The 25,341-nt window shown below is 45.8% G+C and overlaps 1 protein-coding gene across 2 annotated transcripts in view; it reads right to left on the reverse strand.

Moving 5' to 3' along the window:
* Nucleotides 1-1,182: 1,182 nt before the first annotated feature.
* Nucleotides 1,183-25,341, reverse strand: part of NPFFR1 (neuropeptide FF receptor 1) — a 43,769-nt gene continuing 19,610 nt past the window's right edge. Inside the window, exons 1-4 of one of the 2 annotated variants that reach the window (XM_012460165.2) lie at nucleotides 22,547-22,586; nucleotides 21,499-21,813; nucleotides 13,219-13,318; nucleotides 8,735-9,602 (exon numbers count right to left, since the gene is read on the reverse strand). In XM_012460165.2, the coding sequence (XP_012315588.2) occupies nucleotides 8,735-9,602; nucleotides 13,219-13,318; nucleotides 21,499-21,813; nucleotides 22,547-22,586 (1,323 nt within the window). Of the gene's footprint in view, nucleotides 9,603-13,218; nucleotides 13,319-21,498; nucleotides 21,814-22,546; nucleotides 22,587-25,341 lie in introns of those variants that run through there. The other variant, XM_012460166.2, reaches the window with a different exon arrangement.

Consider the following 25,341-nt stretch of genomic DNA (forward strand, 5'->3'; position numbering starts at 1 on the left):
CTTAGGGACCTAATCATTTGAGACGTTGAGAGTTTGCCACTGCTTGCTCTTAGAGAAATTAATGATGATAGAGATTCCTGTTCCCTCCCCTCTTCTCTGAGTCGATGTAAACAAGGAAGCAAGAAGCTTGGATTGCTAGTGGCCACATTCTACACCATGAGGGAAGCCAGACCGAGGATGAAGGTAACACAGTAGATGGCAGAGCAGAGGAGTGGAGATGACCTGGGTCCCTGAAGGCGTTGTTAAGCCCCTGGACCAACCAATCCTCTGCACTTAGCTGTTATGTCAGCCATTATATTCTTTTTAGTTTAAGCCAGTTTGAGTCAAGTTTCTCTTACTGGCAACTAAAAGCACCATAGGTGATGACCCCTCCTCCCACAGCCTTCCAGGCCAGCCATTGAACTGATATCCCAAACATCTCTTGAACTTGTTGTTTCTTCTCTATCCCTATTGCCTTAGCCAATCCCAGATTTCTCACCTGAATTCCTGCACATACCTCTTGCCTTACTGGCCTCCAGCTCCCTTTCCCTTTAGTGTTCTCTACATGCTGCCAACATGAGCTCTAAAAGACGAAGGTCTCCATGCATGACTTTCCTGTTTCAAACCCTCCACTCTATGTGGTGGTCCCTAACTCAGTCTCTAAGACTTATTTCAAGCTTCTTATGGGAACCCTTTTCTGACACCTCTCTGGCTGTTCCTTGACTTTTTTGGCCAACGATGGTACCTGATTGTAGGTTTTTCTCTTTGCTGTCTCTGCTCACTGGACTATCTTTTCTGTCTCTCCACTGGACGTAGAGAGGACCAACATTCCCACACTTAGTAAACACTAAGTATGCTGAGTTTGTGTTAACATACTAGAATTAAGTTTCACCTAAACTGTCAGAACATGTATAAAGGTGGAGTTAACAAAACAGGTAATTTGGTGTAGTGTTAAGAACACTGGATTGCAATCCACAAAGCCTAAAATGTTGTTTTGCTGTCAACACTTAGGAGCTGTGGGAAACTCAATAATAATGCCTTCACCTCCATGCAAGTTAATCACCCATCCGCAAAATGGAAATACTGCAGTTATGTTAGTGGTAACATTGTTACTGTCAACCTTTTTTGAAAGGATCGCTATTTTGCCTGAAAATTCATTCACAGCAGGAAGCAAAAGGGAAAAACTACGAATGCAATGGAAAGTAAAAAGTAAACAACTCTTTTATTATGAGTTTATTTTCCATAATTTATAGCATAGGTAACAGAATCATTTTGCAAAGACGTGGACAAGAGAAGAATTAAAGAGGTGATTATGATCATTAGAGGTGGCTTCAGAAACAGCACTCTGGATAAACAAAACACGGTACACAAAATACTTCTCCTGGGGGGCAGTCAAAACACAGAAATGTAGATCGCTCAGTCACTGAAACAGATTGACTTGGCTGTTCTAACTTCCACACAGAAAGGAAGACAGAGAGGGTGGTGATGGGGGGAGAGTGATTACTCCTCAAACAGAGAGTGATTTAACACCACCACTGGCTATGTGACAGATAAACTAATTTGCCCAAATCACTAAGCTTGGGTTTTTCCACCCACATTAATTTGGTTGCTTGTGCATGACCACAGCATCATTTGTTGGTGACAGGATTCACAGGCCTGGGCATTGCAGCTAGCAGGAGAACACAAACAACTCAAGGCAGGACTCTACAGCCAGTTAGCAGCTTTTGCTCCTTCAGTGACCACAGGTCAGGGGAGCCCGTGGCTGCTTTGAGGGCTTGATGTGGTATTGAGTCAAACTAAATTTAAACCTTTTACCTAAACTGCTGGTATTCCTTCTATCCCAAATCTTTGGAAGCCATTGAAAGTGATGTAAATGTGTCTCACGGCCAAAACAGCAGCCTGGAGCCTGTGGCTGGCTGGTTTTATTTTTAGAATTATGGGAGACCTCCATAAAGCCTCTTTCTTTCACTTTGAACCTCAGTTTCCCAGATGTAGGAAGGAGAGAGCACAGTAGCTTGGGGAATGGCAAAAACCTGGGCTTTGTGGTCAGATAGACTAAGGTTTGAGTCTCACCTTCAGGACCTCCTAGTTACATAACCTAGAGTAATTTACTTTACTTCTTTGGACCTTGCTTTTCCAATCTATAGTATGGGAATAATAATAAACACCTGCTTAGTTCATTACTTCATTCATGCAACAGACATTTATTAAGTGCCTCCTATGCACCAGGCAATATCCTAGCTGAATCCACAAAGGTAAAAGTGAACATAGTTACTGTCTTCATGGAGCTTATGGTCCATTGTGAGAAATAAATAACAGAAAGTATGTAGTACTATCTATGCCTGGCTTTTTTTTTTTTGAGGTGGAGTCTCACTCTGCCCCCCAGGCTAGGGTGCAGTGGCACTATCTTGTCTCACTGCAACCTCTGCCTCCCAGATTCAAGCGATTTTCCTGCCTCAGCCTCCCAAGTAGCTGGGGTTACAGGTGCTTGCCACCATGTCGGCTAATTTTTGTATTTTTAGTAGAGATGAGGTTTCACTATGTTGGCCAGGCTGGTCTTCAAGTCCTGACTTCAAGTGATCCATCTTGGCCTCCCAAAGTGCTGGGATTACAGGCGTGAGCCCCCATGCCTCGCCTATGCCTGGCTTTTAATAGACACTGAGTACATTTTTTGGGTTAACCAGAAATTTAATTATTGAAATTCAATAGTATTTTGATATCTACTAATTCCTTTTTCAGTTATCCCACTCCTACCTCAGGACCTTTGCACATGATGCTCTCTCTGTCTGGGTTTGTTTTTTTCCCAGCTATTCACATGGCTCCCCCTCTCACTTCATATCTGCAGTCAAATATCACCTCCTCACAGTGGCCATTCCTAGCCTTCTATTCAAATAGCCCTCCTTCTTCTATCACACTATATCCTCTTATTTTGCTTTAGGCCCATTCTTAATGAATTTTTAAATCATTGACTGGGCATGGTGGCTCACACCTGTAATCCCAGCACTTTGGGTGGCCGAGGCGGGCAGATCACCTGAGGTCAGGAGTTCGAGACTAGCCTGGCCAACATGGTGAAACCCTACTAAAAATACAAAAGCTAGTTGAGCGTTGTGGCGGGCGCCTGGAATCCCAGCTACTCAGGAGACTGAGGCAGGAGAATCGTTTGAACTTGGGAGGCGGAGGTTGCAGTAAGCTGAGATCACATCATTGCACTCCAGCCTGGGCGACAAAAGAGAGACTCCATCTCAAAAAAAAAAAGTCATCTGTTCACACACAAAAAATACCTCTTAGATTTAGGGCAAATTTTTGTGCTAAAGTTTCTATAATAAAATCATGTTTTTATCATTATTATTATTTTTTGAGATGGAGTCTCACTCTGTCACCTAGGCTGGAGTACAGCAGCACCATCTCGGCTCACTGCAACCTCCACCTCCTGGGTTCAAGTGATTTTCCTGCCTCAGCCTCCCAAGTAGCTGGGATTACAGGTGCATACTACCACACCCAGCTAATTTTCGTATGTTTGGTAAAGATGGGGTTTCGGTTTCACCATGTTGGCCAAGCTGGTCTCGAGCTCCTGACCTCAGGTGATCCTCCCGCCTCAGCCTCCCAAAGTGCTGGGATTACAGGCGTGAGCCACTGTGCTCAGCCAAAATCACGTTTTAAAAAGAGATTTGAAGATACTTTACAATAAAAGATGTAAGAATGGCCAATAAGCACACAAAAAGATGCCCAGCATCACTAGTCATCAGGGAAAATTTCCTCTTTTTTTTTTGAGACAGAGTCTTGCTGTGTCACCCAGGCTGGAGTGCAGTGACCCAATTCGTCTCACCACAACCTCCGCCTCCCAGGTTAAGTGATTCTCATGTTTCAGCCTCCAAGTGCTGGGACTACAGGTGTGCACCGCCACACCTGGCTAATTTTTATATTTTTAGTAGAGATAGGGTTTCACTATCTCTACTCCTGATCTCAGGTGATCCACCAGCCTGGGCCTCCCAAAGTGCTGGGATTACAAGTGTGAGCCACCACGTCCAGATGGCCCAGAAATATTCAAAAGGCTGATACTGCTAAGTGTTGGCAAGGACGTAGAATAACCGGAACATTCAAACACTCATGGTGGGAGTGCAAAATGGTACAACGACTTTGGAAAACACTTTGGCAGTTTCTTACACAGTTAGATTATACACAGACCGTGCGACCCATCGATCTCAATCCTAGGTATCCACCTAAGAAAATGGAAAACATACATACATAGACATATAAGGACTTGTACATATAAGGAATGTTTATAGCATCATTATTCATAAGAGCCAAAAACTGGCGAAAACAAATGTCTATCAACTGATGAATGGATAGACAAAATGTGATCTGTCCATACAGTGGAATAGAACTCAGCAATCAAAAGGCAAAACTACTGATACATGCTACAGCATGAAGGAATCTTGCAGACATCATTTTAAATGAAAGAAACCAGACTCAGCTGCAAACTGTCTGATTCCATCTATATGACATTCTGAAATTGGATCACTGTTTTCTGGAATCAGGAGCTTGCGGGGAATAATTGACTATAAATTAGCACAAGGAAACATTTTAGGATGATGGAAATATCTTCAGTGTGGTGGTGACATAACTGTATACAATTGTTAAAACTCATCAAGCAGTACACCGAAGATGGGTGAATTTTTTCATATGTAAGTTATGCCTCAATAAAGCTGTTCCAAGAATGTTAAATATATTGAGAGATATATGCACAGAAGAGGACTCTATGCTTATCTCTTGTGGTAGGATTTGGGTGCTTTTCGTTTTCTTGTCTTTGCTTATTGAAATCTTGTAAAATTTCCACAATAATTATGTAGGGCTTTTGTAGAGAGAGAGAAAAACAACAATAAAATGCCACAATCGTAAATAATTGGGTTATTCAACAAGGAATGCATTGTTCATTCAACATTGTTTGTTGTAATGAAGCCCATTTAGGCTGCCTCCTTCTCATCTATCTTTCATCAGTGGCATTTCTGAGGGGTGAGCTGAGGAAAAGGAGGCAAAAAGGTGCAGAGCTTAATAGCAATGCTTTGTCCATCCAGCCCTGGGCTTGGCTCTCACCTTGCTTTCTGGATGAATACACAGTAGACTAATGATAGGGGGCTCTCGTCTTCCTTTGCCAACTTTGCCCTCCATTCCAACGCAAATCAACTCATGCGTCCTCCAGGCCCCAAGAGAGACTCTTCAGCACACGGCCGGGCAGACTGTGGTTTGTGGGGTCCAGGCCGGGCATCCGCCTCCAGCTCACATTGGTCTGTTGGGTGCTGCGTGGTCTTAGTAAAGTCAAGAGGCCATTCATCAGTGGAGACCCACGATGAGGGTGACCACTCATGCTGCACATGGCAGGACAGGACACAGAGTCCCTCCAGGAGGCCCTCTGGGTGGGGATGCTCAGTGTCAACAGGCCTCTGGCCCTTTTCCCCCATCACACATCCCATTCATCTCTGAACTTTCCGCTTATGAAAGGGCAGTCACCTTAGGAGACCCAGCCAACCTGGAGGTGGAGGATGGCGCGTCAGGAATGGTCCACACCACTTCCCTTGGGTGCCTTGGCTGCACAAAGCCCCGACAGAGTCCAGGTGTCAGAACATAGGAATCCAGTGAGGATAGCAAATCTATAATTATAAAATAGCTTCATAAAAACATCCCACGGAAGAAACATACAATTTTGTAGCCACTCTAGTCAAGCAGTAAAGACCAGCAGAAGCCCAGAGCAACTAGGGTGGGCATGAGGGGAGTGAGACACATCACAGCTGTCCTGGAAGCCTCTGTTTTGTCACCCATAAATGGTAAGCTGGGAGAGACCCTGGTTCCCAACCTAGGGTCTCTGTCCTCAGGGTTCACACAGGCACTGTTGTCAGGAACTATTTCCAGCATCTAAAAACTCCATACATTATTCACAGTAGCCAAAGGGTAGAAACGACCTAGGTGCCCACTGATGGATGAATGGATAAACAAAATGGGGACTATCTAGACAATGGGCTATGATTCAGCTTTTAAAATGAAAGAAATCTCTGACACATGCCGCAACATGGATGAACCTTGAAGATATTATGCTAAGTGAAAGAAGCCAGTCAAAAAGGATAATATTGTATGATTCCTCTTGAGTGGTCAAATTCACAGGCAGAAAGTAGAATAGTACTTACTAGGGGCTGGGAGAAGGGATGGGGTGATACTGTGTATGGGTACAGAGTTGCAGTTTGGGATGATAAAAAGGTTCTGAAAATAAGACAGTGGTAATGGGTACACAACACTGTGAATATATTTAATTCCAGATGTGTACACTTAAAAATGGGCAAAGTGGTAAATTTTACATTGTGTATATTTAACCACATCCACAAAGAAACAAACTCCCCATATATCCACAGCATCTCTTCATTAAAGTGTGAAGTCACGCCCATTATCATTCATATGCAAATGGGAAGATATAGCCTCTGATTAATTTTTTAGAAGAAACAAAAGTAACAGCAAAATATGTGAATTGTGAGCCACACAGGAGTTTTCTGGGCAATTATAACCTTTCAAAGCATGGCATTTTTCAGGGAAGACAAAGGAGATGTGATGGAAAGGCTGGCTTGAGTGAGTGTCTTGGTATCCGCACCTGCCCCCAGCCTCAAATGCTGATTTTGTACTCGAAGAGGCTATGCTAATATGCCCCAGAGGAGATGCCGGATGGCGTCTTCAGACCGTTTCCCCCCAGCCATAGGGATAGGCATTTGGGGTTTGAAATGGTGCTTTCTCTGGCCTACTTTTAGAGCCTGGAGTCAGACTCCTTCAGAATAAATAGCCCAGAACCAGCCGGGAACTCTCTGGCCACATGACACTGAAACAGTACCAGAAATGCACGGCACTAGCTGTAATATCACTGAGGGGCAGGATGGCACACCCTCTCTGAGCCTCTCATCCATCAGCCCCAGAACCAGGACAGGGTCATGATGGCTCTTGGCAGCCTGCTCAGCACAAGGGTAAGAACAGCTCAGAGATTACAAGAGTAAACACGATAGATTTCTTTTACAGACCAATAGCTTGGGCACCAGGAGTGGGCATTCTGGTTCACTGTCAGGCAAAAAATCTTTGGGGAAATTTTCAGTTCTCTGATCATGTCCACGTTCCTTGAAAGGCAGCATGCAGCATGCAGGGTGGGAAGAACAATCAGAAGACAAATTTTCATCTAAATCCTGCCCGTCTGTGGCCCTGGGAACTTGGCCCCTTTGAGCTTCAGTCACTTTGTGAAATGACAATAATATTCAATCTCCTTCAACCTCATTAGTATGGACTAAATGAGACAGTGTCTGGGGACATACTTGAAGAATGTATTGTACAACTGCTTAGGAATTTGCTTCTGCCCCTGTACTTGGAACTCAGAGTGCAGCAAACAGTAAACAGTCATCGTGTGTCAGTGAAGGGAACAGAGCCTCAGAGCCCTGACCCCTGGAAACTTTTCTTTTTCGTTTACTAAATTTCTAGCAACACTGTGTTTTCTATAGGTTGGGGGAAATATCCAGTTAACTGCCATATGAGGGGGCCTGTGAAAGGACCCCCCCAGGCAATCCCACGTCCTCCCGTCTCCTGGAGAGAAGCCACATTTCTTCAAGTTGATGCGGGGGTGCTGGGAGAAAGCCAGAGTAAACGGGGCTCTCCGGGTACCTCTTTAGGGTACACAAGTCATTTGTGTGAGGGAGGAGTTTAGTGTGTGTCCTTCAGGAGTCCCCAGAGGGCACTCTGGCTGCAGCTTCAGTTGACCAGCTTCTCCCTCCCAGGAAGCAGGGAGGAGAGAGACCTTGGACAAGGCTTTGTACTTTCAGTCCCAGTGAGTAGATGTGTTTCCCAATGCGGAAAATGCATACTGTGTGTCCCCTTCCTCCTTGTCTTTGAGTAAGTACAGGGACACCTCCCCTGGCCCTGCAGCTGCCTGTAGCATTGTAAGTTCTTGCCTGGGTCTGGACGATGGAAGTGGGAGTCCCTCCGCTGTTCTCTAGACTCAGAGGGCAAGACCTAGAGTGCCCTGCAACTGAGGCAGCCTTCCCGAGGCTCGTTCTGAAGCTGTTCAGCTCTGAGGACAATGGCCTCTTGGAACTTCTTGGAACAAACAAGACAAACCAACACATTAGAGACGGCAGGAAGGGCACATCATGTTCTTCCAGAAAAGGATCAAGGGGAGTGGCTTCAGTAACAGAACATGAGGGACTCCCACACGTGGACACAAAGCATCAAGGGATAGACCGGCTTTGCTTTTCACCTCTTCCTAGTTGCCTAATTAGGACTTACTGAGTTCATGGTGTTCTACCTCACCCGGCCCTTTTGGAGCCAGCTGGAGACGATAAAAACCACACAGGCGCTGGAATCAGATAGGCTGGCATGCCATTTCCACCTGAGAACTTTGGACGAGTCACGTCTTCCCTCCAGGCCTCAGTTTTTGCATCTGTAGGAGGAGAAGAAAACCTATCTCCAAAGCGTTGTGACAATTGAATGAGATGATGTTTGTCAAGCCCACCACACAGAAGGGTTTTGGGGCAAATTGGCTCCTTCCTGTCCTCCGCATTTCCCTGTGCTGTGGGTGAAGGCAGCAGGGAAGACATCACCAGCAGCTGCCCATCACTGCCTGGCTCTGGAGAGGGAGGCACCATGCATCCCCTCCTAATCACACCATGCCAATGTCGCATGCGTGTATCTCGTGTCCAGTCGGGGCCCCCAGGAAGGGGCCCGCCCTCCCTGGACCACCTCAGATATCCCAGGCTGGAATGGTGAGGGGCAGGTGGGAGCAGCCGGGCCCTTCCCCGGGCAAGCCATCGTGGGCCACCCGCGCATTCCGCAGCGGGAGGCGGCTGGGCCTGGGAGCCCCACTGCTCAGGCCCGACTCAGAGGGCAGCCCCGAGTCGCTGGGCCGCACCATCACGAAGACCCGCCTGCTCAGAGGCGCGGGCCGCTTGGAGTAGGCCCCCTTGTGGCTCCCCCACGGGCGCGGGCAGAGGCGGGCACGGAAGGCGGCCTGGAAGCCGCGGCGGAAGTTCTCGTTGAAGTAGCCGTAGATGATGGGGTTGGCGCTGCTGTTGAAGAAGGCCAGCCAGTGCGCGAAGGGGAAGGCGTAGACGGTGACCAGGTGCAGCTGCGGCGCGCTGAGCTGCCCGTAGTCGACGAGCAGCAGCAGCGACCAGAGCGGCAGCCAAGACAGCGTGAAGAACAGCGCCACCATGACCAGCATGTGCACCACGCGCGCCCTGCGCCGCGCCGCGCGCCGGTCAGTCGCCTCCTTGTCCCCGCGGGCCGGGCCCGGGGCCTGGCAGATCTTGCGCGCGATGCGGGCGTACATGACCACAATGAGCGCCAGCGGCGCCAGGTAGATGTGCGAGAAGAGCACGGTGGTGTAGACCCTGCGCATGCCCTTCTCGGGCCAGGCCTCCCAGCACGAGTAGAGAGGGTAGGCGCGGTTGCGGGCGTCCACCATGAAGTGGTGCTCCTCACGGGTGACGGTCAGCGTGACGGCTGAGGGACACATGATAAGCAGCGCCAGGGCCCAGATGACGGCGATGGTGACTAGCGCCTTCCGCAGGGTCAGCTTCTCGCGGAAAGGGTGCACGATGCAGCGGAACCTGCGGGCGGGGGAGAGAGACGTGGGGTCCCGCGAGGGAAGGGCGGGCGGCATGGGGGCATTTGTCCTTCACTAAAGCAGCGTCTAAGAACAGCTCAGACGCGAATTGGCTGAGTAGTCAAAGAACAAAGGCAGCTACAGGATTTATGAGAGGAGAGGAGGACCGTATGAGAACAATGAATCCTGTGTGCACCTTTCCACTTTTCTCCTTTTTTCTTTTCTTTTCTTTTCTTTTCTTTTTTTTTTTTTCCTGAGACAGGGTCTCTCTCTGTCATCCAGGCTGGAGTGCAGTGGTGCCATTACGGCTCTCTGCAGCCTCCACCTCCTGGACTCCAGCAATCCTCCCACTTCAGCCTCCTGACTGGAACCACAGGAATGCACTGCCACGCCTGGCTAATTTTTTTAAATTATGTAGAGATGAGGTCTCACTATGTTGCCATCTAGTCTCAAAGTCCTGGGCTCAAGTGATCCTCCAACTTCGGCCTCCCAAAGTTCTGGGATTACAGGTGTGAGCCTCTGCAAGAGGTCATTTATGTAATTTTGGTGGTAAACTGATTAGCTGGCAGCTAGCAGAGTAATCAGGATGTGCAGTCTGTCCTTCAGAAGAATGATTAGGTGCGTCGAATAATACAGTTTCTGTTTATAGATTCTCCAGAAAACCTCAGGAGGGCAGATGTAGAGACTACATGTCAGGCTGTCCCTATGACATCTTGGCCAAAGTCAGTATCAGTATCTCCACCATGCAAGGACAGGTCTGCACCATTTCCTCATGAGGACAACTCAGCATCAGTTATCACACACTTTATTATGTTTTAAAGATAAGGCCTTTAAGATAGTTATTACAATCTTTATTTACAGATAAGGAAACTGGAAACCCTCCATGTATGTGAGACTCTCCTGAAGCATTTCAACAACAGAAATAAAACCCATGCCTATTCCTCCAGGCCAAGGATTCCATCCTAATTAGTCTGGAAAGTAGTTTTAGCATTATTTGTTGTTTTTGTTTTTAAAGCTCCTGGGGTCAGGTGCCATGGTTCATGCTTATAATCCCAGCACTTTGGGAAGCCAAGGTAGGAGGATCACTTCAACCCAGGAGTTGGAGACCAGCCTGGGAAACATGGTAAAACCCTATCTCAAAAAATTAACCAGGCAAGGGAATGCTTGACTATACTCCCAGCTACACAGGAGGCTGAGGCAGGAGAATCACTTGAGCCCAGGAGGTTGAGACTGCAGTGAGCCATGATCACACCACTTTGCTCTAGCCTATGCAACCGAGCAAGACCTTGTCTCAAAAAAATTTTAAAACGCTCCTGGGAGAAGTCTACTATGCAACTAGAGTTGAGAACTGCTGCTGTAGGTGGAGGTAGAAACCTCTCTGCAGTGTGGTTCCAAGACGACTGCTCTCTGCAAGCTCTTTGAGGGCAGGTGCTATGACTTTTAATCTCAACATTCCTAAGTGTGGTTAGATAAATGCAGGAATGACCAGAGGGCAAGTTACTCAAAATACTTTCTGAGCCTTAGTTTCCTTATCTTAAAATGAGGCCAATAGTATGACCTACTCTGTGTGGTACTTGTGAAGATTGAGATGACACTCGCCACACTTCTTGAGACATTATGAATGCTTAATAGAATAAAGAGGGGCTCCTACTCCCCAGAATGGCTTCTGTCATCTACTGATGCCAGAAAATAGAAACCTGAAGAATGTCCAGTCAACCTTACTTGTTTAATGGAGGGGAAACCTTGCCCAGAGGGGTTCTTATGGTCACATGGCTATTGAGAGTCAGAGCCTGCCCTGGAACGTAGGTCTAGAGCTGACGCTCAGTCAAGTGTCCTGCCCAATTCATTACACTGTGTCCTGCCCTTCTGCCAAACTACACTTTTTTTTGGCCTGAGAGCCTGACCTTTACCTCTCCCATAGCCTGACTCAAACCTTGTTGTCTCAACCTATAAGACTCTGACCTACTGGCTTCATACTTCACACTCTCAAGAAAGCTCCAGAGAATAGTGGCTCATGCCTGTAATCCTAGCACTTTGGGAGGCTGAGGACGGCAGATCACTTGAAGCCAGGAGTTCAAGACCAGCCTGGCCAACATGGTGAAACCCCATCTCTACTAAAAATACAAAAATTAGCCATGCATAGTGGTGCATGCCTGTAATCCCAGCTACCCTAGAGGCTGAGGCGCAAGAATGGCTTCAACTCAGGAGGTGGAGGTTGCAGTGAGCCGAGATGGCCACGGCCCTCCAGCCTGGACAATGCAGCAAGACTCTGTCTCCAAAAAAAAAAAAAAAAAAGAAAAGAAAAGAAATCTCCAGAAAATAAATAATTCTTAAAGCATGTAGTACTGGCTATGAGTGCAATAGCAGTAAATGGGTGGAGGAGAATCTTGGGGTAATCCAGGAAGGCTTCCTGGATGAGGTGGGACTTGAAGAATACTGCAAACACCACTGAGAGAAGTCGTACACTCTCATTTCATTCAACAATGATAACAAAACAAAGGTAAATGAAGGGAAGGGACTTCTGATCACCCAGCTAGTTAGTGACCTTGTGGAGAGTAGAACCCACCTTATCACTCCAACTGCCTACATCACTGGGTTACAAAAAACTGGGCTTGAGGTGGAGACACAATGTGAACACTAGATTGTACAAAGGGCAGGGCTAAGAAATGCCCATGCTGGGGAGAGAACAAGGAGGAGGGGATGGGTGTGCAGAAGAAATAAAATACTATTAGCAACTGACATTTGGACTCTATGCCAGGAACTGTGCATAAGCTTTTATAAACAGGAGCTTACTGAAGCCTCCCAACCATCCTGTAGGATAGCTACCATTTATAGACGAGACTACAGAGGCTTAGAGTAATCAGGGGACCCACCCAACAGGATACACCTAGGCAGGAATGAGCATACCTCCAACTGATTGCCTGCCCACCCTTCCCTGGGGTGAAGCACCCAGAGGGCACCCTTCCACCACTAACAATGCTGTGGGGAGGAGAACTCACACAGTGCAACACGGAGGACTCCTGGGTTCAGGGCTTTATTGATTGCAAAGCCTCCTTGTCCCTGGATCTGCTCCATACCTCTGGCCACATGACAGACTCATAGACTTAACCAGAGAATCTGATGGAATGTGAGGCCGAAAGACCAGAAGGGGTGGAGATGGGGATTGAGTATGGCCTGGGCTGCCGGGGACCAGCAAGGAGCCAGTCTGGGGAGAGTAAGACGCAAGGAGAGACCCTTCCTTCCCAGCCATACAGAGGCCCACCCATAAGCTGGCTCCCTTAGCCCTGGCTCTCCTGGCTCTCACAAGGGTGGCAAGATTCTCGACACTCAGGAAATGAGAACTGCTCTCAAGCTCCTCACAGGCCCCAGGAATCCCGACGAAAGCCAACTAAGGCTGCCTTCAGGCCTTCCAGAAGGAGGTGGTGGTGTCCTCATCTGGTCCCCCAAGTTTAGGAAAAGGGCAGCTGGGCCCACAGCGCTTCTCTTTATGGCTGAGGAGTTAGCCCCACTTACCACAGTGCAGCCCCAGCCTTCCAGCCAACCCAGCATTAGAGACAGTGGCTCCTCTTGATGCCAGGCCCTAGTTGGCCCAGGGATAATCCAGCCAGGAAACCTCTTACCTTTCCACAGCAATGGCCACCAGCGTGAAAACGGAAGCTGACACAGACATACCCTGTACCAAGCCGCTCATCTTGCATGTGGCATTGTCGAAGGGCCATCCTGCAATGACAAAGGACCCCACAGAGTGAGAGAGGCTCACATCAAGAGCCAGAGACCACAAGTCCTCCAAGCCAGGTCCCCTCTGAGCCCTGTTTATATAGGGCATTGATTCTAGGACCCCCAAGTATTCCAAAATCCACACATAATCAAGTCCTGTAGTCAGCCTTGCAGAACCTGTGTATATAAAAAGGCAGTCCTCTGTATATATACGGTGATATGGTTTGGCTGTATACCTACCCAAATCTCATCTTGAATTGTAGTTCCCATAATCCCCATGAGTCACGGGAAGGACCCAGTGGGAGGTAATTGAATCATGGGGGTGGTTTCCCCCATGCTATTTTTGTGATGGCAAGTTCTCGCGAGATCTAATGGTTTTATAAGGGGCTTCTCCCTTCGCTCAGTTCTCATTCTTCTCTCCTGCTGCCTTGTGATTATAAGTTTCCTGAGGCCTTCCCATCCCTGCAGAACTGTAAGTCAATTAAACCTCTTTCCCCCCGGTATTACCCAGTCTCAGGTATGTCCTTATAGCAGCATGAGAATGGGCTAATATACATAGGTTTTGCATCCTGGGAATACTGTATTTTTAATTTGCATTTGGTTGAAAAAAACCCTCATATAAATGGACCCATGCTGTTCAAACCCATGTTGTTCACAGGTCACCAGTATTAGTGAGATTTTCTTTGTGTTGACCAGTGATTTATCTCCATGAGCTTTAGACCATCCAGCCCTGCCTGGCTGTCTGCTCCCATAGCCCTGTCTCAGGATCTCGGCCAGTGGTTCTCGACACTGGCTGCTCACAAGAGTCACCTGGAGAGCTTTGCAAAGAACAAACGCTCAGACCCATGCCAGGCCAATTACAATCAGAATCTCTAGAGGTAGGACCCAGACAACAGTTGTTTTGTTTTATTTGAGATAGGATCTCGCTCTGTCACCCAGGCTGGAGTACAATGGTGTGATCATAGCTCACTGAAGCCTCAACTTCCTGGGCTCAAGCAATTCTACTACCTTAGCCTCCTGAGTAGCTGGAACCATAGGCATATGCCACCACACTCAGCTTTTTATTTTTTGTAGAGATGGGATCTTGCTATGTTGTCCAGGCTAGTCTTGAACTCCTGGGCTGAAGCAATCCTCCTGCTTCAGCCTCCCAAAGTGATAGAATTGTAAGCATGAGCCACTGTGCCCAGCTCACATCAGTTTTTTTTTTGTTTTGTTTTGTTTTTTAAGATGGGATTTTGCTATGTTGTCCAAGCTGGTCTCTAACTCCTGGGCTCAATGATCCTCTTGCCTCACCTTCCTAAGTAGCTGCGATTACAGGTGCACCCCACCACTCCTGGCTCTCCATCAGTATTTTAAAAATCAACCCAGAGGATTCAGGTGGCAGCTATAGTTGAGAACCACTAGGACAAATCAATCAATACCTCTCCCAGATAGGGAGAGGTATGGGCAGCTCCAGCCCCCACATCCTGGGCTTCTCCTTTGTCAGGAGACCTGGGCCCCACCTGCTCTCGGGACTGTAACCACATCACTGGTCACAGCTTTGTTCCTGAGGCTGTCTTGGTAGCAGCCTGGTGTCTCTGCCCCTCTAGACCTGGGGGCCCACCTTATTCTTGTCTTTCGTGCATGAGACAGGAGTCTCCTCTGGAGCCTGTAGCCCTCTTTCTACCAATTATGTTGACTTTCTGCCTGCACGCTTACAAGTACAAGCGCTGTCTCACTCAATCCTCACAACAGCCCTGCTATTATCATACCAGTTTTACAAATGAAAAAATTAATTAAGGGGAGATTAATGTACAGTATCTCTGCCCCCAAATCAATATGGATTAGTGGTGTCAGTCAGGTCTAGGTGCTGGGGAGTTTCAGTGTCATGGGAAGTTAACACTGCCATAGAAAACGGAGTGGTTCTACTTGGAAAACTGAATGTGCAAACTCTTGGACCCAGCAGTTCCTCTCCTGAGTTCATATCCTTGAAGACATTCCTGCAGGACCCATAAATGTGTCCACTGCCAGGTTATTTATAATGATGGAGTTGGAGTGGTATGCCAGTAAATCAGCTCTTAAAAAACAAAAAATAAAAACCAACAAGAAAACAAAACAAATTTTAAGTTAAACAAAACAAAAAACCTGGTTTGTTGCATTTGCCAGTTTCTGTGGTATAAGCCTCCCTACACGGCAAAGTTCAAACTACCAATATGTTATCACTTGAGAAGAAATGTCCACAACTGGCCCTCACTGCTAGGGAGAGGCCATCCTGGTGCCCACCCCTGGGAGACTGGAGGTTAAATGTGGTAGACACACACCGCGGAGTACAAGGTAGCGGCTAGAAGCCACAGGTCAGTTGTCCACAAGGCAACATGAATAGAAGGCTTAGCACAAAAAAAAAAAAAGAAGAAATAGAATGAGATCTATGACACAAACCATTCATTTAAATTAACAATGTAACCAGGAAAATTCTGGTACAGGAAAATCCTGGCATAGAAAAAACACAAAAGGGAAATAGACCAAGCAGACATTAAAATATACTATCAAGGCCAAACGCAGTGGTTCACCCCTGTAATCTCAGCACTTTGGGAGGCCAAGGTGGGTAAATAGCTTGAGCTCAGGAGTTTGAGACCAGCCTGGCCAACATGGTGAAACCCCATTTCTACAAAAAAATATAAAATATTATCCAGGTGTGGTGGCACCTGCCTGTAGTCCCAGCTACTCGGGAGGCTGAGAGGTGGGAGGATCCTTTGAGCCTGGGAAGTTGAGGCAGCAGTGAGCCATGATCATACCACTGCACTCAGCCAGGGTAACAGAGTAAGACCCTGTCTCAATAAAATAAAAATATATTCTATCAGACCTCTATAATTAAAACAGTATGCTACTAGTGCATGAACAGATGAATAAATCAGTAGAATAGGCTACAAAGCCCAGCAATAGACCCAGGTACAGCAGAAACTTAGTACATGATGAAGGTAGCATCTGAAACCACGGTGACAAAGATTGACTTTTTAATAAATGGTGCTGCATCATCTGGGTAGCCATCTGGAAAAAGATAAAATTAGATCCATATCTCACACCATACACAAGAATAAACTACAAGTGGAATAGGAATCTAAATGTAAAAACAGACATTGTACAAGTACTAGAAAAAAACAGGTGAGTTGTTTTTAACTTATGTGTAGGGAAAGGCTTTCTAATTATGTTTCAGAATCCAGAGGCCATTATAAAAAGAGATTGATAAGTGTGTCTACATAAAAAAATTTTAGCTGAGTGCTGGCGGGCTCCTGTAATCCCAGCTACTCGGGAGGCTGAGGCAGGAGAATCACTTGAACCCAGTGAGGGAAATCGTGCCACTGCATCCCAGCCTGGGTGAGAGAGCAAGACTCCATCTCAAGAAAAAAAAAGATAATTATTAAAATTTTTTATTGCGTAGCAAAAATTTCTGTAAACAAAGTCAAAGATAACCAACAAATTGAGAAGATATTTGTATTATAATATATCACAGACAAAGAGCTTTTACCCCAAATGTATGAAGAACTCATAAAAATTGAGGGACAAAGAACTAAAAACTTGATGGAAGTGTGAAAAGATATAAGCAACTTGAGAAGTTCAGGCTGGGCATGGTGGCTCATGCCTATAATCCCAGCACTTTGTGAGGCCAAGGCAGGAGGATTGCTTGAGCCCAGGAGTTCGAGACCAGCCTGGGCAATATAGTGAGACCCTGTCTCTACCAAAATTTTTTTTAAAATATGTTCATACCTCATTCATAATTAGAAAAATACAAATGGCCACAGCAAGGTTATGGAGAAATAGGCTCTATCAGACATTGCTAGTAGGAATGCAAACTGATACAGACTTTATGGAGGGGAATTGGGGTACATAACAAGCTACATAAGCATTTACCTTTTGATCTGGAAATCTCACTTTTGTTTTCTGCTTTTGAGGCAGGGTCTTACTCTGTCACTTAGGCAGTGGCATGATCATGGCTCACTGCAGCCTCGACCTCCTGGATTCAGATGATCCTCCCACCCTAGTCTCCCCAGTGGCTGGGACTACAGGTGTGTGCCACTATGCCCAGCTAATTTTTGTATTATTTTTGTAGAGACAAGGTTTGGCCATGTTGCCCAGGTTGATCTCAAACTCCTGGGCTCAAGTGATTCACCTGCCTTGGCCTCCCAAAGTGCTGGGATTACAGGCGTGAGTCACTGCTCTCAGCAGCAATCTTACTCTTGTACTCTAGCCTAAATATACCTCCAACGATAAAAATACATATGTACAAGGTTATCCATTGTAGCATTGTTTGTAATTGCAAAATAATAGAAACAATCTAAATCCTCATGTGAAGAAATGGTTGAATAAACTATGATACATCCATTTGTAGAGTATTAAACAGCTGCAACAAAGACTGAGGAAGACCCCTAGGAACTGATATGAAATGACTTCCAGGATGTACGGCTAAGTGCAGAAAGCAAAGTATTAAGACTGTCTATAGGATATTACCCCCTTCATGTAAGAAAAAAGAAATTAAGAAAATATATGCTTATTTTCTCATTGTACCAAAGTTACAGAAAAGATAAATCAGAATAATAAGATTAGCTATCTATACAGAGAGAAGATAAGAATTGGGTAGAAATAATGGATGAATGGGATAGTTGAGATAATGAGAGTGATGTCTCTCTGAGTATATCTCTGTATGGTTCTGACTTTTTAGAATCATGGCAATGTTTCATTTACCCAAAAAATAAATAATCAACATCTATCAGGATGTGGTTGGGGAGAGAGGACCCAAAGTGAAATATAAACATTAACAAATAAGACTAATTGTACTACAAATGAATAATATTGTATTTAAATTGAATCATATTCACATTGAAGGGGTGAAGAAGAAACAGACTAACTGAAGTAACTTTGGAAAGCAGTATTTTGACTGTATACTATAACAGCAAAAAGAACTGTAAACAAATTCCATACTGTCATTAATATATTTGTGGTACTCTTGACAAAATGTAATCAACTGGATCTAATTATGGGAAAACATCAGGCAAACCTCAATCACAGAAGTATGGTAGCAGTAATGAAACTACCTTATGTGTATACTAAGATTGAACAAATAAGTAAATCTATTGTAGATAAATACAGCTAGATTTCTCACTGCCTGAAAAAGAAGTTACCAATAAGGAAGAGGGAAAGTTCAAATGAATCTGTGACAGTGGGTTGGAATCAGAAGTATCAGTCTAAACTCGTGTTAATACACATACAGATGGTCAGATACAGAAATAAAGTTATGTGTGTTAAATATTTCTGTTAGTATACTTGTATTTCCTAGCTCTGTCCCTGGAGAGCACCTAGAAGCAATGACACCCCAGTAGCCATGAGCACATCTAGAACCCAGATCTTGGCTTCTAAATACTATTCTCAGTCAGGCATAGTAATCCTAGCACTTTGGGAGGAAGAAGCAGGAGGATCGATTGAGCCCAGGAATTCAAGGCCAGCCTGGGTAATATAGTGAGACTCTGGCTCTATGAAAACAAAAAATTTAAAAAAAAATTAGCCACACATTGTGGCACAATGTCTGTAGTCCCAGCTATGGGGGAGGCTGAGGTGGGAAGATCTTTGAGGCCAGGAGTTAGAGGAGACAGCGAGCTATGATCTCGCCACTGCACTCCAGCCCTGGTGACAGAGTCTTTTTAAAAAGCAACAACAACAAAAAATCCTTGTGGAACTATATACTTAAAAAAGCAGATTTTAACGTATGTTAAATTATATCTTAACACTATTTACATGTAAAACATGCATACATTGACAGCACATTTTCTAAGAATGCATACAAAAGACAGAAATGTAACAGAATGGCTGCCTATGGGTCAGAGAAGAGATGTGAAGTGGAATAGGTATATAGAAGGAAATAAATAAATAAAAATAAAAGAAGAGCTTTGCAACAGAGTGAAATCATGTAGTGCCATGAACTGGACTGAATGAATGATTCGACTTTCTGTATGTGAGTTAAAAAAAAAAAAAAAACCAACACAAAACAAAACAAAAAGAAAGACAAGAAGAAAAACTAGGCATGGTGCCTCACTCCCATAATCCCAGAACTTTGGGAGGCCGAGGCGGGCAGATGACTTGAACCCAGGAGTTTGAGACAAGCCTGGGTAACATGGCAAAACCCCATCTCTTCAAAAAATAGAAAAATTAGTCAGCCGTAGTGGCTCATGCCTGTAATCCCAGCACTTTGGGAGGCCAAGGCAGGTGGGTCACTTGAGGTCAGGAATTCAAGACCAGCCTGGACAACATGGTGAAACCCCATCTCTACTAAAAATACAAAAATTAGCTGGGCATGGTGGCATGCACCTGTAATTCAGGAGGCTGAGGCAGGAGAATCGCTTGAACTTGGGAGGCAGAGGCTGTAGTGAGCCGAGATTGTGCCACTGCACTTCAGCCTGGGCCACAGAGTGAGAAAGAAAAGAAAAGAGAAAAAAAGAAGGAAGGAAGAAAGGAAGGAAGGACGGAAGGAAAAGAGTGAAGCTACGTGAAGTTTTATTTAATTGCAGAAGATTCTATTAGAAACAACATAAATACACATCAAAATAAATTGTAGTACATCCATACAATGGAATTCTAGCAGTAGGTGAAAAGAATGAGAAACTCTTTTATCTATTAATAGGGGCTAACAACATGTAAGTTGATTTTAATGAATCTTATTTACAGTATACATGATATATTTTTAAGTGGTGTTGGATGGGAAGTATAAGTACGGGACCGACTGTTCGGAAACTTAGCATATCTTTAATTTGCTTGCACTCACATAAAATATTTTTTGAAAGAGACACAAGAAACTGGCAACAATTGGTCACCTCCCAGGAGGGAGAGGAGCTGGGAGGCCAGAGGACAGGGGTAGAAGGGAGATTTTGCACTGGAGAACTTTGGTAGCTTTGACTATTGAATCATCTAAATGTTTTATTTATTCAAACAATTTTTAAAATATGAGTATATGAAAAAGACGGACAGACACCAACTTAACCAGCTCATGACCTCACCATATCACTGTTGACTGGTATGCATGTTTATGTGCATGCATGTATGCATCTCTGCACATGTGTGTCTGAGTACACATGTGTGTGTCTAGTGTTGGAAAGGAAGGGGATGCAGTTTATATTCCTCATCGGCAAAGGAAGCTGGGACTCAGCAGTGGGTAACGGTTCCACCGGACACAGCCGGTACTGTGGAGGGGAGCTGACTCTGCACTGGCTTCAATTCCTGGTTCCAAGAACCTACAGAAATGCAGGCTGTAGCTCCCCCTGCTCCAAGTCAGTGAAGTCACTTCGAATGGGGCTGTCTAGGCTCTGGATCCTGAGGACTAGTGAGCTGCTGGGAGCTCTGAGCTCTGAGCTCAGAATCTGCAGGCTCAGACCTCTGGGGGTCTCCATAGCTCTGAAAACCAGTCCCTCGCCAGGAGTCTCAGGTTGGTGGAACCTTGATTCTGAAACAAGAAAGGCCAGTTGCATGAGAGAGTAGAGAGTATATGGCCCTATTCTGACATCTGCAGATGCAGGAATTTAGAGGTCAGGTGGTCCACTGAGTGGCCAGTCAGTCCCTGCTTGGACACTCCAAGGTTCAGAGAGCTCATTACTTACAAGGCAGGACTCTCTTCTGTGCCCTGCTCAATTCCCAGTTCAAATGAGCGAATTTTTAGTTTCCGATTCAGAGGAAACCTGTCTCCCTTACACTTCTCCCACTGGCTCTATTTCTGCCCTTGGGAGCTCCATGAGAGAGTGAGACTGAATGGTATAATACAGTAATTAGAAGTATGGGTGTGAGAATGTGGACCTTGACACCTATTAGCTGTGTGACTACGGACCAGTTTCTTAGTCACTCTGAGCATGTACGTTTCCTCTTCCATAAAATGGGGATGACCATAAACTCTACTTCATTGGATTGTTGTGAGGATGAATTAAGATAATGCGTGAAGAGTAAGTAACATCATGCCAGGCACAAAGAAAGTGGGGAATTGTTATATCTCTTATTTCTTATTTAGTCTAACTCCTCAGCCCTAAGACTACCTTGAGAGTTTGAGACCACGCATGGCCAAGAGGCCAGCTCAGCAATGATGTCTGCCTTCCAAGCTTCGATTTCCAGCCTTAGCTGAGAAGCTGAAGTGGGGATGGGGGACACTCCTGCTGCGGACTGTCCACACTCACCAGTGATGAGGTTGTCCACAAGGGTGGTGGGCATGCAGAAGATGCCCACCAGCAGGTCACTGACAGCCAGGTTGAGGATGAACATGTTGGTGACGGTGCGCATGTGCCGGTTCTTGAGCACGATGAAACAGACCAGGGCGTTGCCCACCATGCAGAGCAGGAAGATGAGCGCATAGGCCACAATGAACATGGCTGCCACAGGGGAGGTGTGCTGGTAGTAGGAGGAGAAGGTGAGGTTCGCAGCCAGGGTGGCCTCAGCATTAGTCCCATTCTGACTTAGGGGCCAACTGCTGTTGGGAGGCTGGGAGGGCTCCCCTAGGACCAAAGAAATATATGGGTCAGGACCTTAGGCAAAGAAGAGTTTACTAATTTCTCACCACTGGTGAGATTCTTCGTGTACCAAATCTTAACCGTGCCCTGGTCCCCTAAGCACGTACCCAGCTCCAGTTGCAACTGGATGCACTGATCCAAGTCTTTCAGCCTTGTTTGATCAAGATTTTCAAACCCTGGTCTTGTATTTCATGCCTGTCTTGCCCATAACTCATTCCCCAATGTTGGTCATTCTTTATTAACTCTCCCACCCCATTTAGGTTCCAACTTTCTTGGCCCTGCTATATGCCCCAGAGGCTAACCTCTAAGTACTGCATTGCCCTGGTTCCCTTGTCTTCTGACTTCTAGCTGTGTTCAGCCAATACCAGGCACTGAAGGAGATGAGAGGGCAGGAGCAGAAAGGTCAGGGTATTTGTCTTCTGATTCCCTTCCTGCCTGGCCCAGTTCTGCCAGCAGCTGTTTTTTCCTGTGGCCACAGCCTGCTCCTATGGGTGACTCCCCTTCCGTGGCTCTAGCCCTCACCTGACTACAGTAACACTGTTCCCTCTCCTTCACTCACAGGCCCGCAAATGGTAACTGCTTCCTGTGGTTGTGAGTCCCTGGGTGCTTCACTGTTTCTAGCTGGTTCTCTTACTCCTCCCCTCTACCATTAAACTCTATTTAGTTAAACTCTTTCTGAGTATACCATTTGTTTTCTGCTGCGACCCAATTATTACACTCTCAAAGTCTCTGATGTCGTTCCTCTTCATCTCCTCCATGGAACTTTAGTTGAGAAAGGCAAGAAGGCAGTAGAGAAAGGGGACTCGGAACCAGGGCTAAGGAACAGAGGCACATCACATTCAGTAGAGCATCCAAAACAGAGGCTCCTGCTCGACCTTCGCCTCCTCCTGTCCTGTGATCAGCTGTTCCTCCTGTATAGCATTTAACAAAGCACTTCCACATCTACTATTTTATTTAGCTCTCTGAGCCAGCCCATGATGTAAGTCATTAGGTATTAGCCTCATTTGTTTTCTTTTGTATTTTTTAAAAACCCTCATTGATGCCATCTTGACCAGAGCAAAGAAAAAAAAAAGTAAAATAAAATAAAATAAAATAAAAACCCTTACTGAATTCCCCTGAGGTGTTAGCTTCATTTGAAATGAAGGTCAGAGAGGTTCCATGGCTTGCTCAAGGTCCCACAGTGAGGCTGCAGCCGAGCTGGCCCTGCTCTGTGTGTCTCTGAATAAGGACCAGGCTTTGGTGTGTCCTTCCTCAGCCTTGTTTCGAAGGGAAGACTCAGTGTCCAACCATAGCTCTTCTGGGAAGTCATTAGTTGGGGTGACTCATGATGTTGTCTCATAAACTCTCCTCCTGCTCCTCCTCCCTTCCTCTGGGACTGAATGTGGCCTGTTCCAGGGGATGAAGAGTCCCTCTGGAATCTTTTTGTCACATCCAGAACTCAGCCACTGGCCTGGAGGCTCATTGGAGGCTGGGGGCCAGGAGGCTAGAGGTCCTCGTGGAAGCAGGGCCAGTGAGCTGGCACCATCGGGGCTGCAGGGAACAGGAGGGGGCACTGCAGTGAGTGTTGGGATGGGGCAGAGGGACTGTGCTGGGAGGCAGAGAAGCTGCAAGCTTCCTGTGCGTGATGAGAGATGATACTCCCAAGCTTAGGGCTTCCAAGGACTTCCAATTGCACTCAAACACCTTTATTTTAATATGGAAAATGTCTAACATGTAGAAGAGAGAGTATTATAATAAACATACACAAGAATATAAAGTTTAATGAGCTGTTATTAGAGAGATTCATATAAAGAACCCCCATGTATACATCATCTGCTTTCAACAATTATCAGCTTGAGGCCTGGAGTTGTTTCATCCACATCCCCACTTCTCTTTGGATTATTTGAAGCAAATACCAGAAATTACTTCTCTTCATCCATAAAAGTTTCAGTTTGTACCTTTAAAAAATAAGGACTCAGCCAGGCATGGTGGCTCACGCCTGTAATCCCAGCACATTAGGAGGCCGAGGCAGGTAGACCACCTGAGGTCAGGAGTTCAAGACTAGCCTGGCGAACATGGTGAAACCCTGTCTCTCCTGAAAATACAAAACATTGGTCAGGCATGGCCGTGGGCACTTATAATCCCAGCTACTCAGGAGGCTGAGGCAGGAGAATTGCTTGAATCCAGGAGGCAGAGGTTGCAATGAGCCGAGATCGCACCATTGCACTCCAGCCTGCGTGGTAGAGTGAGACTCCATCTCAAATAAATAAATAAATAAATACTAAAAAAAGTGAAAAATGTGATGTCCATCATCAAACCTAACAAAATTAACAATATGTCATTATGGCATTAAATATCCAGCATCCAGCAAAATTTCCTGATTGTTTCATAACTTTTTAAATAGTTGGTTTGTTTGAGTGAGGATCCAAGCAAGATTTCTGTTTCTATTACCTATTATTATGTCATGAACCACCCCAAAATTTAATGGTATGGCACTGTGGCTTGGCAATCTTCATAGTTCTTCTCTCTTGGGACACTCGTGCAGCTGCTGCAGTTATCTGCTGGCTCAGCTGGGAGGTCCAAGATGTCCTTCACATGGCTGGTGATTAGTGCTGGCAATTGGCTGGGATGTTCCTGTTCTCTACATAGCCTCTCATCCTCCAGGAAGCTTGTGTGGCTTCTTCAGAGAACACTGGTCTCAGGGTTCCGAGAGAGCAAGAGAAGAAGCTACAAGCTTCTTAAGACCTAGATTCTGGAATTTTCACATCATCTCTGTCACATTCTATTGGCCAAAGCAAGTCATGAGGAATGCCCGGTTTCAAGCCAGTAGAGAAATAGTTTCACCTCTTGATAGGAAAGAAAGCAACATGACATTGCAGAAGAGGTGTGGACATGGAATTTGTGATTCATTAGGGTCCATTATGATAAAATCTACCACCATCCCCATATTGCATTTGGTCAATGTGACACCGAAGTCTCTTTTAGTTCACAGGTTTTCCCTCTGTCTCTTTTCCCCTCTGCAGCATATTTGTCATATGGACTGTCATTGATTTGTGGATCTTCTACAGACTGGATTTTGCTAATTGCTCCCTCATGATGTCATTTTACATGTTCTGCTCTCTGTCCCCTGTACTTGGTAGTCAGATCTAGAGTCTCGATCAGATTATATCCAGTGGCCTTTCTCTTTGTGGTGCTAGGCTCAATTAGGGGACTCAGGTGAGGTACCTCCGCCTCCTGGGCTTAAGCAATCCTCCTGCCTCAGCCTCCTGAGTAGCTGGGACTATAGACATGCACCATCAAGCTGGGTTAATTTAAGGCTATTTTGTAGAGATGAGGTCTCACTATGTTGCCCAGGCTGGTCTTGAACTCCTAAGCTTAAGCAATCCTCCTGTCTTGGCCTCCCAAAGTGCTAAGATTACAGGCATGAGCCACTGTGCCATGAGTTTTTAACAGTATTTTCAGCGGACACTAAGGATTATTGCCTAGACCCCTCATTGCTTTTTTTTTTTTTTTTTAAGACAAAATTTCGCTCCT

Source organism: Aotus nancymaae, unplaced genomic scaffold (assembly GCF_030222135.1).
Source record: "Aotus nancymaae isolate 86718 unplaced genomic scaffold, 86718_ANA_hifiasm-v0.15.2.pri h1tg000010l, whole genome shotgun sequence".
Lineage (NCBI taxonomy): Eukaryota > Metazoa > Chordata > Mammalia > Primates > Aotidae > Aotus > Aotus nancymaae.